The sequence below is a fragment of the Xiphophorus hellerii genome, chromosome 11, assembly GCF_003331165.1.
Source record: "Xiphophorus hellerii strain 12219 chromosome 11, Xiphophorus_hellerii-4.1, whole genome shotgun sequence".
NCBI classification, from domain to species: domain Eukaryota; kingdom Metazoa; phylum Chordata; class Actinopteri; order Cyprinodontiformes; family Poeciliidae; genus Xiphophorus; species Xiphophorus hellerii.
Window position 1 is genome coordinate 16,456,702 of NC_045682.1, and position 17,163 is coordinate 16,473,864.

Genomic DNA, 17,163 nt, shown 5'->3' on the forward strand with positions numbered 1-17,163 from the left:
ATCTCATCTCTGCTTTTTGCAGACGATGTGGTCCTTTTGGCTTCATCAGATCGTGATCTGCAGCTCTCGCTGGAGCGGTTCGCAGCCGAGTGTGACGCGGCCGGGATGAGGATCAGTGCCTCCAAATCCGAGGCCATGGTCTTGAGCCGGAAAAGGGTAGAGTGCCTTCTCCGGGTCAGGGGGGGTGTCCTGCCCCAAGTGGAGGAGTTTAAGTATCTCGGGATCTTGTTCACGAATGGGGGAAGAAGGGAGCGGGAGATCGACAGGCGGATTGGCGCAGCGTCTGCTGTCAAGCGGGCGCTGTACCGGTCCGTCGTGGTGAAGAGAGAGCTGAGCCAAAAAGCGAAGCTCTCGATTTACCGGTCGATCTACGTTCCCACCCTCATCTATGGTCATGAGCTTTGGGTCATGACCGAAAGAACGAGATCGCGGATACAAGCGGCCGAAATGGGTTTTCTCCGTAGGGTGGCTGGGCTCTCCCTTAGAGATAGGGTGAGAAGCTCAGTCATCCGGGAGGGACTCAGAGTAGAGCCGCTGCTCCTTCACATCGAGAGGAGCCAGTTGAGGTGGCTCGGGCATCTGGTCAGGATGCCTCCTAGACGCCTCCCTGGTGAGGTGTTCCGGGCACGTCCCACCGGGAGGAGGCCCCGGGGAAGACCCAGGACACGCTGGAGGGACTATGTCTCTCGGCTGGCCTGGGAACGCCTCGGGATTCCCCCGGAGGAGCTAGAAGAAGTGGCTGGGGAGAGGGAAGTCTGGGCCTCCCTTCTGAAGCTGCTACCCCCGCGACCCGACCTCGGATAAGCGGAAGAAGATGGATGTTTGACATGAGTGTTTTTGTTTTTTGTTTTGTCTCTGGCAGATTCTTGCTCATTGGTATATTTATTTTGACGTTGGTTCATCTCCAGTTGGTGGATTCTGCTGCCACCTGCTGTTCATTAACTAACACTACATAACAGCAACTCTTTTTCTAACTGAAAATCAGATCCTTCACTAAAACCCTGAAAGTAAAACAACATTTTTATTTATTTATTTATTTTTTTTGTAATATTTTATTCAGCTATTTTATTCTACAGAACCAATGGAGTGACACAATGACCCACATAGAGATACGTGCAGAGGGGGAATTAAGCGTAGATTACTCTAAGTAAGCCAGAGTGATCCACTGGACAGATGTGTGGTATCTGGAGCATTTTGCAGCCTGTCACACTGCAGCGTGATGAGATGTGTATACGCTCATGTTTTCTGTATTTCCTGAGGTCCACACAACAAATCAACAACTACACAGAAGATGCAATATTTGAAAAAAAAAAAAAAAAGCTCAAAAAAAGACAAGAACAGCACCTTAAAGTAATAGGATTTACCAGAATTTACTCTTTGTTCTTTGAGTAAATAGTTTATTTATGTAATTTTCAGTTCAGGAAATAGACATCAATTGTCCTAAAAAAATAGAACTTGTGGGAGCAAAGATTTTTAATCAATAGGGTTTAATATGACAGCACAAACTTTGCAGCTCTTTTGTAAAGGTTTTCCACAAGGTCTAAGGAATGTGAAGATACAATGCACTCCTCCATCACAATTATCAATAATAAAAAATTTAAAAAATGGATTTTAATGAGTTTCACAACTTTTTTTTAAACAATTAATTAAACCTTCAGTGCTGCTGCAAGCTAACACCAACATCTCTTATGTAAATAGCAGTGAGGGAGTTCAGCTGTACCAACAACTTTGTCCTAAGCTTTGACAGATGGAGAAGGTAATGAAAAAACATGGAAGAAGTATTGGAGGCCTGTTTCCCCGTGACACTGTAAGACCTGACATCTTTAAAGAAGGCAGTAGCATCTGTAAATCTCTTTAAATTAGCAGAGCTGTTACCAAAGGAGGGCTGTTGGATAAATTGTATTAGGGCATAAACATTTTTACCACTTTTGGAGCTCCTCTCCTTAGACACGTCCGAACCTGAGGCAACATTCACAGCGCGCCGCCGTCTCGAGTGTGTAATGAGGTTAGTTGTGCTAATTAATAGTCAGCTGGTGTTTGGATCTTTATTGCATCTTAAATTTGTTCTTGCTGCCTGTTTGTCGTGGATATAAACATGCATTAATTGCACTGCTTGATCGTAAATTGGGGGAACAGATCAAAGCTACTCCAAGCATAATTCAAACATGGTGACGATTTACTACGCGTCGGAAAATCCTTTAGACATTTTTTTATATAAATATATATTCTGTCTCATTACAACCTACAAGCCCCAGTGTGATTAGCACCTTCATGTGTTTTATTAGGACTTTATGTAATAGTCTAACACAAGATATTGCATAACTGAGAAGTGGTATGAAAAGCATAAATGGTTCTGGATTTTTACAAATGAGAAAAGTGTGGAATTTATTTGTCTTTAGCCCTTTTTCTCAGTTACTTCTAAATAATATCAAATGCATCTCACTTCCTTTAGAAGTCGCTTAATTAGGCCTGTTGAGGTTTATAAAAATAATACCTTGTGGATCCCGTCCTGAAACATGTAGTTTAAAGAAAGCAATAGCCAATCCTACATTTGCAGTTTCAAGTCAAAAGAAGGAGCAAAGTAGTGGGAAGATTGTTTCGCTTTATGGCCTATTATGTACATTTGTGTTTGAACTTTTGAAACGGGCAGATATAAACATTTTTAGAGGGGTTCTCAGGTATTTGCAGATTTTAGCTTTTTGCAGGTAGCTGTGGTTCTTGGGACCATTGTATGAGAACATGTAAAAAAAAGTGTACAGCTATAAATACTCTTGGAGGTGAATTCATTTCCAAACCTTCATCTATTAGGTTATTACATGATTCTAAAGATGTAATGTTGAGCTACCCTTTGCATTAGCAGTCAGAGATTTTAACGTACCATGCAGGTTGGAATCAAATTTGCAGCTGTGTTGTGTTTTTGAACATACAACGCTATAAAATAATAAAAAATCTTCCAAAAAAACAAAACCATGTAATACCAGAATAAAGTATTAAGCAAACACTTAGCAAACAATAACTTCTCAAAAAACTTTTTTTCCCCTGTTTGAGCCTATGCAATTCTCTTATAGCAAGAAGAGTAATTTTGTTTAAAAATCAATATATTTTATGATCATTTGTTATTTTCCCTTCAAGGAAATATAATGAATATTCAGCTGAAAATGTATGTAATTTTTGCATGTAGTTGTAGCTGTTAATATAAAGGACAAATGAAAAGAGAGACAGCCTATTTTATTTTTGAATGGCAAAAAAACCCCTGCAAAAGTTGTTATATAACTGTGGGAGAGCCATATATATCTGAATAATGAATACCTTTATATTTAATTGATGCAGACGTGTTAAGTTTGCGCCTCAGCTCCACCTCGGTAATCAAAGGGATGGCCCCAATAAAACCACTCAAACAACTGCAAACATCAGCGTAATCATTTCCTTTAAAGGAATAGTGACGAAAAGGTTAAGCCTTAAATTTTAATCTAGCACCAGTAGTCCTTCTTTTCTGCTCTTCAGCAAGCAAGCAAATATGATAAAACATAACAACACCATTGGAAAAAAACTGCCCTGCATACATTTTTTTCACCAAGAATTTTTCTCTTCTCTTTAAGCCATCCCCGACACCCACACACTGGCATCCACTCATCCTCAAAAACACACACAAAGAAACACTGCAGGGATGTAACATTCCCAGTCCGCAGTATTTGGAATATTTAAGAAGTCTTTTGTTTTTTTCCCTGTTCCACATTGAGCCTTGGCTTTCACTTGTGTCCAAACAGAAACCCTAAAATGTCTATTCAAATGTTGCTGTTTGTATTATCAAATGAGTGCTAAAGATTTATTGTATGGTACATGGTACTAAATTATACAACGCGATAATGTTTTTTGATACATAAATGTGCATGTGCTGGGTAGTGTGTCTCAGTCCTGCAATGAACTGTCATCCCAGCCTGTGTGTTCATGCAGCTTCACGTTCCTTAAACAAAATGGTTCTGAGTGAATACAGTACCTGAGGAGAAGGTTATGCTATTGTCCAAACAGAGCAAGGATACTCTGCCATCCATGTAGCAACTGTCTGATATTAATGATGGTTAACATATAAAAAGCAATAAAACTGTTCCAATTTTAACATAGCGTCTTAGGTTTATGTAACCTTCAATAACAATTAAAGTTCATTACTGGAATATAATCGAAGATGCCGCCCACCTATTGAGACTCATCGAGTGTGGCGTCCAGCAGAGACCAGAGAGGCTGTTAAGTTTATGAGTTGCGTTTTGAGTGATTACATTGATCGTTTTATCAGTCCCGCCCAGGTTTAATTACTACCCCACCCGCAGAATCAACAAATTGTCACTTTCGAACAAAGTGACGTTTTCTCAATTTTTTTCTTTTTTTTATGCAGCTGCTTCAGGGAGTTCAAGAACAAAACATTTTACTTCTGTCAGTGTATAAAGTTTTGCAAAGGCATTTCTAAGGCGTTCGGACTCCAGTAAACCACTGTGAGAACTATTATCTACAAATGGGGGAAAAAAAGGAAGAAAAAAAAAAAACATGGAACAGTGGAGGAACCTCTAGGGATTGGCCAGCATACCAAACATACTGCAAGAGCACAGTGGAGACTTAAGAGGTCAAGCAAAAAGCCAGAACATCAACGAAATCACAGCAGGTGTCACTTGCGTCAGTAAAGGTCAGGGTTCAAGAATCAACAATAAGAAAGAGACAAAGCAAAAGTGGCAACATGGGAAAGTTCCAACCTGAAAACCACTAACTACACAAGGCCCATCTCACATTTGCCAAAAAATATTTTAATGATCCTGAAATCTTTTGTTATAAATGATTTCTAGACTGACAAAAGAAGAATAAAAAAAGAAATAAAAGAAACTTTTAAGTCCTGATATATGTGGTTTAAAATGAACACAGAATCTCATAACAAGATTCTGTGTTAAACATGAATGATTTGGTGTTGCTTTACTGCTTCAAGACCTGAACGACTTGTCTATAAAATCCTGAACCTTATTTTCAACGAGAAACCCTGAAGAAGATTCAGTCTTTGGTACTTGATCTTAAACTCACATGTAGTTGGTTTATTCATCCCAATAAAGTTGAAACACACCAGCCAGTCCACCAAAGTCTGGATTTGAATTTGGCTGATAAACTCTTAGCCAAACCTTTTCCAGTGGTGTGAAAAAATAATAATTTTCATAATGCAAATGTGCTTTATGTCAGTTGTTGCTGGAAAGGGTGGCAAAGCTACATATTAGGTTAACAGGGCAATTACTTTTTCATTCAGGTCCTTATTGGTTTGAATGGCTGTATGCTCATCTGAAATCATTTCAAGTATACATTTTGTACTTCCTTTTGTTGTTTTTGTCGGATAATAAGGTTAGTTTGAAGATCTGAAACATTTAAATCTAATGAGCAAAAAAATAGAACAAAATGACAGCAGAAAAGGTTTACATAAACATTTTACCAGTTGAAATGTGTGACTTCTGAACATTTGTTTACATAAATGGTTTTCTATGTACTTTTCTTAACCAACGGTTATAAAAGGAAGCAAGAATTTTTATTTTAAAGTTGATTATTTTACTTGTTCAGACCAACTGTCTACCTATAATTAGTTCCTGAACTTACAAAAGTGAGTCTACACAGAAACCATATATCTGCAACCTCATTAGGGTTAACTGTGTGCTTTATGGAGCGAAGTGTCAGCTTTAGCCAGCACTGAATGGAAGTCAGCCTTAATATCAGAGTTTGAGTATGCAGCTTTTCAGAAGGAAAACAAAACAAAACAAAAACATTCAGGTATTATTACCATCAGAAAAAAAAAGATCGGACAGGTAAAACGAATTAATAAAAGCAAAAGTGACGGGGGTTTTCAAACACCAACTTCTCTCCTGTCAGCTGGCGCTATCGGGGAGTTCATTGCTTTGCAATGAGACGAGTGCATGAAGATGCAGCTTGGAAAGAAAACATGAAAAAGGAGGGAGGAGGGGGTGCAAGCCTGACAGATGAGTGGAGTGAAAGCACAGCACAGAGAGGGAGTGGCGTAGAACGGCTGGAGCGAGCTCGTTGGTGAAGAGTGGGGTAGAGGGATGGAGGCAGAAGGGTGGGGAGGGGGGCAACAGAAAAATCAAGAGAGTCCGCTCAAACCGGAGGCAGAAGTGAAAGCTTCTGAGGAGACGCGAGAGTGGGGTAAAAGCCCTGAGAGAGAGGGAGAGTGAGAGAAAGCAAACCTGTGGAGGAAGCCAGAGACAGGACGACAAGCTGATAAAATATAGTGGACTGATAACTCTGAGGGGGCTTTTTGGCTAAGCAGGTTTTCACAGTAACAACATGGGAGCAGTGGTGGGCACTTTGACCATGCAAACCAAACAGAGGAGACCATCAAGAGGTACGTCAAGACTTATCTGAGAGAGACACTATGAGATGCCTAGAAGTCATTTTAGGCACGTTGGTTTAATGTGTGTTTGCTGGAATTGCTGCGAGACTGGACATAGTTGTGTGTCAGCAAAACGTCTTACCTATGTTTATGTAAAAATGTTGAACAATTGGATTGAATTTTCATGTGTTTTGCACAGGAAAGCATGTGTAATATGATTATTTGTTTAAAGAAACAGGTGTAGTCAGAGAGTAACACTGGCTGCAGAAGAGCAACGGTTAAAGTGATTGAAGTCTTTGACTGATGTAGAGTTGTGGTAATGACGGTGCTGATGAGTCTACAGGATGCCGAGATGTCCTTGACAAGCACAACACACACACACACACACACTCACGCCCCCTCCCCGGCTCTGTGATTCTGCGTGTGTTCCTGCCAGTCAAACGTGTCAGCGAGTGTGAGCGAGCGAACGAGAAACGCGCCACGGAGCAAATGAGAGTTCAGGCGTGCAAATTAACAGGCAGCTCACATATCGTACCTCTTCCTGGCCTTATGCTTGAGAAGCCAGTTGTCATGGAGACTGGGTTGTAAAAAGGCACAAAGGAGAGTGCAAACACAGAAGCCCCACCAACAATGACGCTCGCAGAGCCGATCTAGGTTAAAATAAGGGGGGGATTAGAAGGGCATTGAGAGCAAAAGCAAATGAGAAACCTCACAAGAAGAGGGTTTTGTTTTCTGATGTCATTTTATCCTGTTTTGAGATCTCCAAAAACATTCTAGCACACCAGATCAGGTTGTTTCTCTGACTAAAGTACTCAGTTTAAATAAGTGTGCCGTGTTCGCTTTTACCGAGTTGTGGGAGATAAGATTAGACAGATAAGACTTCAATCCCCCGCATGAGAAATAGCCAATGCCAGCGTAGGAAACAGGGCACAGACGGATGTTTGTCTCACTTGACACGAATAAAGCCGGTCTACATTTAGTCCAACTGGTGGATACATCTGTGGTATTAAATTTGCCAGAAATCAGAACACAATTTGTAAAAAAATAAAAATAAATAATAAAAAATATACTGTTGATAATCAGGGCAGATATTTAGCAACAGAACATTTGAAACACTTTTAAAGGAAGTTATTTAACTCATTTAAAGGACGTACGTTACCATTTTTACAACTTTTTCTTTTTTAATTCTGCTCTTGTTATTATTATTTTACATGTCCAAAATTGGAGAAATAGGCAGAAAAACTGCAAATGTAAAAAAAAAATAGGGACCTGAGAACACATCCAAAAGTTGATGTCAAGAAATGATCTAATTCATGGAGTGTTGATTAAGGGCATCAATGCGCAGCATTTTTGACACCCAGGGCAAAAAGTAATAATTTGCCGTTTTTATATGAACTCATAAAACAAGAAACATATGTGAAGATTTATTAGTCAGGAGAGCAGTGGCATGGAGACCTAACAAGCCGGGCTCCTACCCAAAAATAAAAAAGCTCTCTGTGACAACCATGGTTTACAGAAACTCTCAATTCTCCAGGCATTACAGCTAGACACTGCAATTCCATGAGTTTCCAAAGTTGCTGCTGTTGCCAGTGGGCATTAGTGATCCCGTTTTAGCAACTTTGCCATTAGTACAGCCTACATTATGCTACCACAACACTAGTCAAACATTTGTCTGTGTAACTGAACCATTGTACTTGTGTGGGATTAACCATAGAAATGTAACGTAGATCTCAAAACATTATTCCCACTCTGTCTACAATTTATTTTCTCATCACAATATGTCATTTGGCCCTAAAAAGTTTCTTCAAGTTAATGCTGTTCAAGTTGTGTTTGGAAGGGAACTTCAAATGCTGATGTACAAGCCAATTGGCTCAGACAGTTATTGTCGGTGTACTTTACAGGAGGAATGTTTAGAGAGTGTTTAGCTGATTTATTCAATATCAAGATCTGCATTCATCTGCCAAGTACCGAGTTATGCTAAAATAAGTAAACCATATTTTTCCAAATGTCAGAGAAATGTCAAAAACCGGCTTTTCTGGTTATGTGAAAGGGAATGAGCTTCCAAACGTAAAAACCGAAACGCAACATCAGATTCCTTTGTTTTTGGAAATCTCAAATCTTCAATAAATAACGATGGGCTGTGTTTTGTTGCTAAGAAACGAAGTAAAGTTGCGCAAGCAAGCGTGAAAGAGGAGCGGAACGGAGTAGCGGCAAAAGCAGTGAGATCGCAAACTTAATGCAAACTTTGGATATCGGAGCGACTGGTGGCATCCACTTCGTGATTTGTTTTTAGCTTAGTGGTTTCTGTTCTGTATATAAAGGATTACCTGAAGAATGAACACGCAGCAGGCAGTGGCGCTCTGTTTTGAGCTGGAAAACGAAGAAGGGAAACCCGCAGCCGCAGTCTGGGCGCAGTGAGGATTTCCATGATGACGATGGCGGATCGATCATTCTTATTAGCACCTGACAAAGAGTATCAGAGACTGAGAATACGATGAGATACTGGCAGTTTGAGAGGCAGCTAATCAGAGATCCAAGCAGGGGAATGGCGGCGCTGCGCAGCTGCAAGGAGTCGATCACTACGGGGTGAGGCAGAGCCACTCCCCCAGCAGCTAGTAGTAAACAGCTTACAGCCATGGCTAACTCCGGGAGCCAAAGTAGAAAAACCTTTTCCCTATAGTCCAAAATACTTGTTTTTTACTCCAAAACGCAGCCACAGTATGCTCAAAATAAAAACATAAGTGCAATAATTTGCATATTGAGAGTCTACAGAGGCTGATGATCTCCCCACTCAGTGCCTGGATCACTGTAAAAACTTTGAGTTTTGTGTCAAATCCACATGAATTAAATGACAAAAATAAATTTTCTCACTGCATCTTTGATTCATTTTGTCCAGCTGTAGACTGTTAGCCTCTGTCCAATCAGTCAGGTATTGTGTAGTTGGTGCTTTTAATCAGTTTTCAGTTGATTAAATCCAAGTCTATGGAACACAAAATGTCACTAAAATCACTCTGTGCTTTTAAAATCTTTCAGAAAATTGTAAAAGTGCATCGAATCGTATCGAATTGTATTGTTTGCCAAATATCATGATATATATTGTACCGTGTATCGTATCGTATCGTGAGATTATTGTATCGCTACATCCCTAGATTCTATATGCATGCCAACTAGTCATGTAGTCTGGCTGCTAACTCAAGCTATCCGTGCTAACTGTAGAGCCAGCAGTGTTTTCCTTTTCCCTCGGCTTTGACAAGTTTCCTTGTTTAACAATCCTGGAACAAATATTCTTTCCAGTGGAGTGCTTATTTTTATAAACTGAATATTGCTACATATGCTTGTACAAATATATTCAAAATAAGAATATTACACATTGAAATATAAAAAAAATTCTTTGTTCTTCTTATACCTTCTATCTCTGTGACCATCTTAAGATTTGCAATCATTAATATGAGAATATTTTGGATTAGGAAAGCCTGTCACAGAGTGGAATTTCACACCATAAAAATGGGCTAAATGAGGTTAAAATATCAGCAACAACTTTAGCCATGAAGGCAGAGGCAACCAGGATGAAGTGCAAACAGTACTATGATGTTCTAGAACTTACACATGATCAGCAACCTAAAACGTAAGGTTCAATATTGCTTGCATTGAACTAAATGAATGCATGAACCCTTTAAATTCTGCGAGAGAGATTGTAAATAACAGGAACTAGGGCATACAATAAAACATCACTAAATGAAGCAAAAAAAAAAAAGTCCAGATAAAGCCAAGAAGTCATGTTATAGGCAACAAAAGACAATGTCCTACAAGTCAAATCCAAAGATTAAAAAGCAGAAAAAGTGGCAGCAATATATATTTTGAAGAGTTGATTAGGTTTAGACATGATATTTGTCTTACTTCATTCTCTTAAAAATTAACTACAGAAGTTACTGAATTCATAGAGTAATTTGCTCATTTACTCTGGGGCGTGATTCCACATGCCGGCTCAGAAATGACTCCATGTTGGGATACCAGCTCAGGGCATATTGCAGTGCAGTTGAAAATGAGCGATTGCTGGCTATAACTGGAAGGCTAAAGTCAATAACATGGAGGCTGGAACAATGTTTGTTATGGTAGCACAGTCAGTCCTGCTGCCTCCTGTGTCTAAACCTACTTTACTTTGACACTTTTTCAGTAGCTGACTTCAGTCTGTGCTTGGTTCAAAGAGCAGAAGGTGGTTTGGTTCAGGTATCAATGATTAAATGGATGGGTTTATGAAAACATTCTCAGGTTCTAAACACACTCTTAGCATCTACTGTAGAAAGTTCTTTTTGCTTTTTTGCAAATGCTAAATCTACTAAAGTATTTTATAGTGAATTATTTTATTTTTCCTGCTCATCAATTTATTAACCAAGTAGCATTCTCATGAAGCAAAATTGGAAATAATAAATTATTGTACAGTTTGTGGTTCGGATTTGCCGATTCACCTATTCACAGATTTTTCTGTGGAACGTAGCTGGAAATATAAGGGTATATTTGTTATTTGTACCACTAAAATAGGTGGTTATCAAAGTTTTCAGAGGAGTTCTCAAGTGAGATTAAATTTTTAACCAAAATATGCCAGAAATGTGAATGATCCATATGTAGATGATCAGCTACATATGCTGTATTGTTTGACACAGAAGGTTTTGCTGATGTGCCGTCAGCTTGAGTTGCAAGCTAAAGTCGCTCTTGTTGATATTCTCTCACTTGGTGTTGAAAATAAATGGAGTCCATTTATTTCTCCGAACATCTTATTCAAATACTTTTACAAGTTTTAATTTCTGCTTCGTTTTAACTTCAATCAAAGTTATATTGTTTCATCTCGTGGCCCTTAAAATGTTTGTCTCTTTCTGACTCGTAGATGGTGACTAAACGTGGGAAATATTTGCACAGTTGTGGAAAAAATTATGCTGCCATTCTGAAATCCTGAAATCCCAGCAGGGTGTGCCATTAACAACATAACAGAATTGATATCCACCTCTAATTATCATCATCCTGCCAGCATATAGCTCTTCCGTCCCAGTGGAGGCTGATGAGGCTTCATGTATCAAGCAGCTGTTTTACCGTTAATATATTTTAAAAATCCCTTTTTGGAAATCAACACAGTTAATGTCGGGAAAATGTTAACATAATCTCTCTGCTTGCATTCTCTACAAGGAGAAGATGATCTGATCTGCTGTTAGGCGCCTCCCTGGGCAGTGTTTTTTTTCTGAAATCAGTGCCTTATTTTTTGTCGTTTAATAAACATCTTTACTCTTGTCAAACACATCCTGTTTCCTATTCCAGCATGTGTTGTTCTCCCTGACTCCTCATCTTTTATCCCTCACCCTCCGCCTGTCTTCTCTCACCAGCGTAGTGCTGCAGCCGCCCTCTAATCAGTACCTCTGTTTCCTGTTTCTTTCTCACACCCCCGTTACATTTCATCTGCTTCATCTGCCGTAAATCAAAGCTTCCCTGACAGCCGGTTCATAGGTGCGTCGACACCTTTGTTGTTTTGTTGTGTTGTGAGATCGAACAGTCAGTCATAATAGAAGCAAAGGTGCAAGCTGCATTGAAATGCAATCCCTATGACAACAAGAAGCTCTAGGACGGTATAGCTGAGGGAGTCTTCGGGTTGCGAGGAACTGATATTTTGCCCCATCATTATGATTTCATTTTGAAACATTTTAGGAAGGGCAAACATTTAAGCACATTTACTCAGTGTGGGGAAACATTTACATTCAAATTTATGTTTTTTTTTAATCTATATATAAAATCACTGCCCCATTGATATCCCTCATTATTGTCCATTTGTTCATCCAAATTCATGTATCCTTTCTCATGCTCTCTTCTCTCTCAAAGGTTGTTTATAGGAAGGTTTGTTTATCGAATTTACGTTGGGGGGATTGAGATGGCCATGAAAGAAAGTTTAATTTGGGTCTAATAAATTACTTCTGTGTTTATCTGATTATATATTTTGGTTCATTGGAGAATGTACATGACATAAATACTATCATTGGGCCAAAAGACCCACCGAGAACCAGTTTTCTGTTTTCTAACACACTGCACTCCATTTTTATTTTCAAATCCCCTGGTATTTTTAAAATCCAAAAGATGAAATTTACGCAAATACGGTTCTTTGAGTAAGAAACCTATTCTCACTCGATCCTACACCATATATGCTGTATATAACAGTGGGAATGAGGTGAGGTTTTAAATAATCCAATATTTTTGTCCCATACCAAACCTGTTGCCATAAAATGTAGTCCTACTTTCATACAGCTACTGGGATTTAAAGTCCCAGTAGCATTTAGCAAAAATCTACATGTTTATATTTTAAAGGTAGGAGAGAGAGGCCGGTCCAGTTGTTTTAAACTTTTTAATAATTGCTCTGACTGTAGATGTGACCCACTTTGGACAGCTAGTGGGTGTCCAAAGTTTTTTTGCCACTTTCTAAATTACAAATATGAACATAGATCTGCCCTTATTGGTCGTTTCCATCATCCCATGTAATTAAAGGCATTTTGAAGTTGTTAGAACTGCTGCCTTGCATTAGGGAGGCTCTGGATTCAATCTCAAGCAGGTGCTTTTTGCATGACTTTTGCATGTTCCTTTGATAAAACTAGGTTTATTTTTTTTAATGGGTTACTCAAGCTTCTTCTTACAGACCAAAATATGCATGATAGATGAATTTATAGGTGACATGGAGAAAAGCAAATACCTTTCATGTGGTATTTTTCCCCATTCAACATGTCCTCCAATTAAAGGTTGAAATTGTCTGTAAGATCATTTCTAAAGGGTTTTTTCGCATCTTTACAAGAAATGCCAATAAGTGTGGAAGGCATCGACCTGATGCTTTGACTAAACCAGTTGAATTCATAGCTCTGTCTCAATTCAGATTTGAAGTACTGTGAGTGTAATTGCCGTTGTTTATTGAAGAACATCTAATATTTCTTTATTTCTGCACTGTGCAACCACAATCCAGTGAAAACTGTGCTGCCGAGATTTATTGCCCTCACCACTTTCTCAGCGGATCTGCATCTGCCAGTGGGTGTTTCCTTCTGGATATTTGCTCACCCTTGTGAACTCATCTGAGATGCCCGTTGCTCGATGTTTTGGCTGTGAGCACTGACCTGTGTCCAGACAGCGCGACAGTGACAAACAGGACCCCGCAGCACCGGCATCTCCTCACATCATTAACCACCATCCATCTCCGGCGCACCCGATACTGAGCACCGCGTTCCCATCAATAAAACGCTTCAACTCCTGTGGGAGCAATCGGTTTTTCATGTGCAAGCAGCTCTTCTTGAATCCTTCATTTTTATTTTTTTTTTCCGTCTTCATTTCTGGTGTTTTCCTCCCTGTTCTGCTTCCCTCTACCTCTGTAAACACGATTTTCTGCAGCGTAATCAGATTTATGATGTTTTCTGCCAACTTCACAGTCTCAGTTTTTCTCATTTTGAGTGTCTGAAAAGCTTTTAGTTTTTTTCAGAGGACCATATGTTTAATAAGCAGGGCACAGGTTTTGAGAGTAATTAATATCTTTGTGGGTTTTTTTTGTTTGTTTTTTTTTTTTTTGCTGCAGATAAAGCAGATGATGAGCTTGAGATGACCATGGTGTGTCACAGGCCAGAGGGTCTCGAGCAACTGGAAGCCCAAACTAACTTCTCCAAGCAGGAGCTGCAGATCCTCTATCGCGGATTTAAGAATGTATTTACACACATCAGATCACTTTGCTTTGCTACATAATATATCCCTCCAGCAAAACTCCAACTGACATTATTATTAAATGTTATTTTCCTCCAAAGGAATGTCCCAGTGGAGTCGTAAATGAGGAGACCTTCAAGCACATTTATGCACAGTTTTTCCCTCATGGAGGTAAAAAGTTGTTGACACTGCTTTTTTTTTTTTTCATTTCATTTCTTTTCGGTGTTGGTTTTTATGCACTGTATGCTTAAACATTGATTTTGTGGTTGTTTTCGCAGATGCAAGCATGTACGCACATTATCTTTTCAACGCTTTTGACACAACAAACAATGGCTCCATCAAATTTAAGGTAAAACTACAACTTATAATATGTGATAATGTCCTTTGTAACAACTCCATCACTTCACATGTCCCTCCAGACACATTTCTTTCCCTATACAGTACTGGTCGAATGGCTGGGTTTGTACCTCAAGAACAAACCCAGACTCAAGAACAAACCCAGAACTAACAGTTTTCCTGTTAGTATTCAGACTGAACACATTAAAAATATTAACAAAATGGTCAATGCAGTTGGAGGTACATATACAAAACAGTTCAAGAGGAAGCATTTGGGCTTATAAATTCATTTTAACCGAATGAAAAGTTTCTCATTATGTTGAAAAGTAGTTTATAAGAAATACCTTTCTTCTGTGATTTCCCAACTCCTCGTATTCAGTCTGTATTGAGCATCTTAATAGTCTTTGGTTTCCTTGAATTTCAAACAGAGAATATGTCGTACAGCTACCTTGGCAAAATCCCATCCAAAACCAAAGATACAGAAATTGTCCAATAATAATAATAATAACCCTGAATTACCCTGAATGTTGGTACAAAGTTTTGAGACTTTCCGAAATGACATGAGATAAACTAGTCAAAATTATAGTGCCATCTAGTGGTTCATGTTTGTCAAACTGGATAGCCTCTTGTAAGATTGTAACATAGGGTGTGAATTTAATCTGATCTCTTAATAACTCTGAGATACATCACTAACCGTTTTAGCTCGCTTGCGATGAAACTTTTTTCACTTATTTTTTACTCACAATATGCAAATCTTTCAGTCATTCGGGTTTGGTTAAAAAAATTTAGTTCGATGGTTTTACTTCTTTTTTTTTAAATGTAGCAAAATTACGAAGAAAAGGCAACCTGTCAGGAAAATCGTCCAAATATTGATTTACATCGAGAGTTTTTGTAGAGATAATTTGTGATCCAAAGAATACTACTGCTTTACTACTTACTTGACCTCTGTAGCCTTAGACACCCTACAAAACTGGTAAAAAAATAACGTTTTTGTGCATTCTTGCTGTTTCTGCTTGTCCTGCTGGCAGGACTTTGTGGTGGGCTTATCCATTCTGCTGAGAGGAACCCTGAGGGAAAAGCTGGAGTGGACGTTTCATCTTTATGACATCAACAGAGATGGATACATTAACAGAGAGGTGAGACCTCGATACTTGAGCATTGTGGCTATATTATAATTTAAAATGTTTCTCTCAACACGGCTTGAATTGTGTTCACGCAGGAAATGACAGAGATTGTAAGAGCCATTTACGACATGATGGGCAAGTACACCTACCCTGCTTTAAAGGGAGATGTCCCACAGCAGCATGTGGATGCCTTTTTTCAGGTTTGTTTCCAACATACATCAGCAACATAGAAGAGGCAAGTTGTTACTAGACTGACTGAACAAGGCAAGACTTTTAGCTAAAACTGACTCTTTCACAATGAAGGAAAAAAAACAGTTTTAATGATCTTCCTCCTGCCAAAACTTGCTGTTGAATGACTGAAATAAATAGCTCATTTTGTTTAAACTGCATGAGTACGTCTTTTCTAGGGCTGAATATGACACAAATCAGAGGAGAATAAACAAAGACCAAGTTCAACATGAGTTTCTATGCTAAAAAAGAAAAACAGCTTGTCAGCCTGACCTAGCCATGAGAAAAGACATTTGTGGACGTCTAGTGTTCTAGAGGGAGGAACTGGACTCATAAACCTATTTTTAAGTTGCTTATTCAACAAGGCTTCTGGATGAGATCTTTGCAGTGCTTGACAGTAGTCTGGAACCACCTGCACACATTCTTTATTCTTTGCTTAGTCTTTGCATTTCGTTACACTGTCAGCAAACTTCAATGGAACCTTAAATTACCACTAATTACCCTTTATTTTCCTACAGAAGATGGATAAGAACAAAGACGGAGTGGTGACTATGGAAGAGTTTATTATTGCCTGCCAAGAGGTACGCATTTTCCAACATCTGTGTGGCATATGCTTAAGAACAATAAGTAAATGCATAATGTAACCTATCCTGTCATCTCTGCTTATATTGTCTTTTCAGTTTGAATTTGTATTTTTCTGATAATTATACATTGCACAGCTTTATGGGAAAGATCAATTTTTCAGCAGTTCTATGTATGCTGGTATAAATGCCCAGTTTTTAAAATTTTGTGTGTGTGTGTCAAAGTTCCAATAATTTGCTGACTCAATATTTTGGCTCAGCAAATTATAGTTTAGTTTAGGAAATAAAACTAATTGAGATGTTTGCTAAAAAAAAAAAAAAAAAAAAAAAAAAGAACATTGAATGGAAGAATTACTTTATACACATAAGTGTGTCAGTAAAAACTCTTATGTCTGAGAAGTGGCACAACGAACGAGGGTTAAAAAAACACAATCCAACACCCACAACATTTTTAAGAACATGTAAAAGACAAAATGTCTTTTCTTTTTAACCTTTTTTTTTTACATTAAACATTACTGTGCTTAAATACTTAACGAAAACCTGTAGAAAAAATTAAACAAGCAGCTTAATGCAAAGATAACTTCTATAAGAACCCAAATCAGGAGCTGTTTGAAGTAGAGGATTACAATAAAATCAATCCAGGTTGTTATCCAAGACCGACTTAACCGTCGCTTAAGTGGCCTTGCTTTGTCAACTTACAGTATGTCATATATTTGTAAATGTTTTCCTATCAGTTACTCAACACACAGTAGTCATCTACTTTAGTTTTTAAAGCAGTGCTGACGGTAAAACTCATTTATCCGCCTTCTATCTCCCTGCA

The 17,163-nt window shown here is 38.7% G+C and overlaps 1 protein-coding gene across 2 annotated transcripts in view; it reads left to right on the forward strand.

The window, feature by feature from the left end:
- kcnip1b (Kv channel interacting protein 1 b) overlaps positions 1 to 17,163 on the forward strand; it is a 28,865-nt gene that overhangs the window by 9,058 nt on the left and 2,644 nt on the right. Inside the window, exons 1-7 of one of the 2 annotated variants that reach the window (XM_032576806.1) lie at positions 6,091 to 6,379; positions 13,953 to 14,077; positions 14,176 to 14,245; positions 14,353 to 14,423; positions 15,439 to 15,546; positions 15,630 to 15,734; positions 16,281 to 16,343. In XM_032576806.1, coding sequence (XP_032432697.1) covers positions 6,322 to 6,379; positions 13,953 to 14,077; positions 14,176 to 14,245; positions 14,353 to 14,423; positions 15,439 to 15,546; positions 15,630 to 15,734; positions 16,281 to 16,343 — 600 coding nt within the window. In that variant the 5' untranslated portion in view covers positions 6,091 to 6,321. Of the gene's footprint in view, positions 1 to 6,090; positions 6,380 to 13,952; positions 14,078 to 14,175; positions 14,246 to 14,352; positions 14,424 to 15,438; positions 15,547 to 15,629; positions 15,735 to 16,280; positions 16,344 to 17,163 lie in introns of those variants that run through there. The other variant, XM_032576805.1, reaches the window with a different exon arrangement.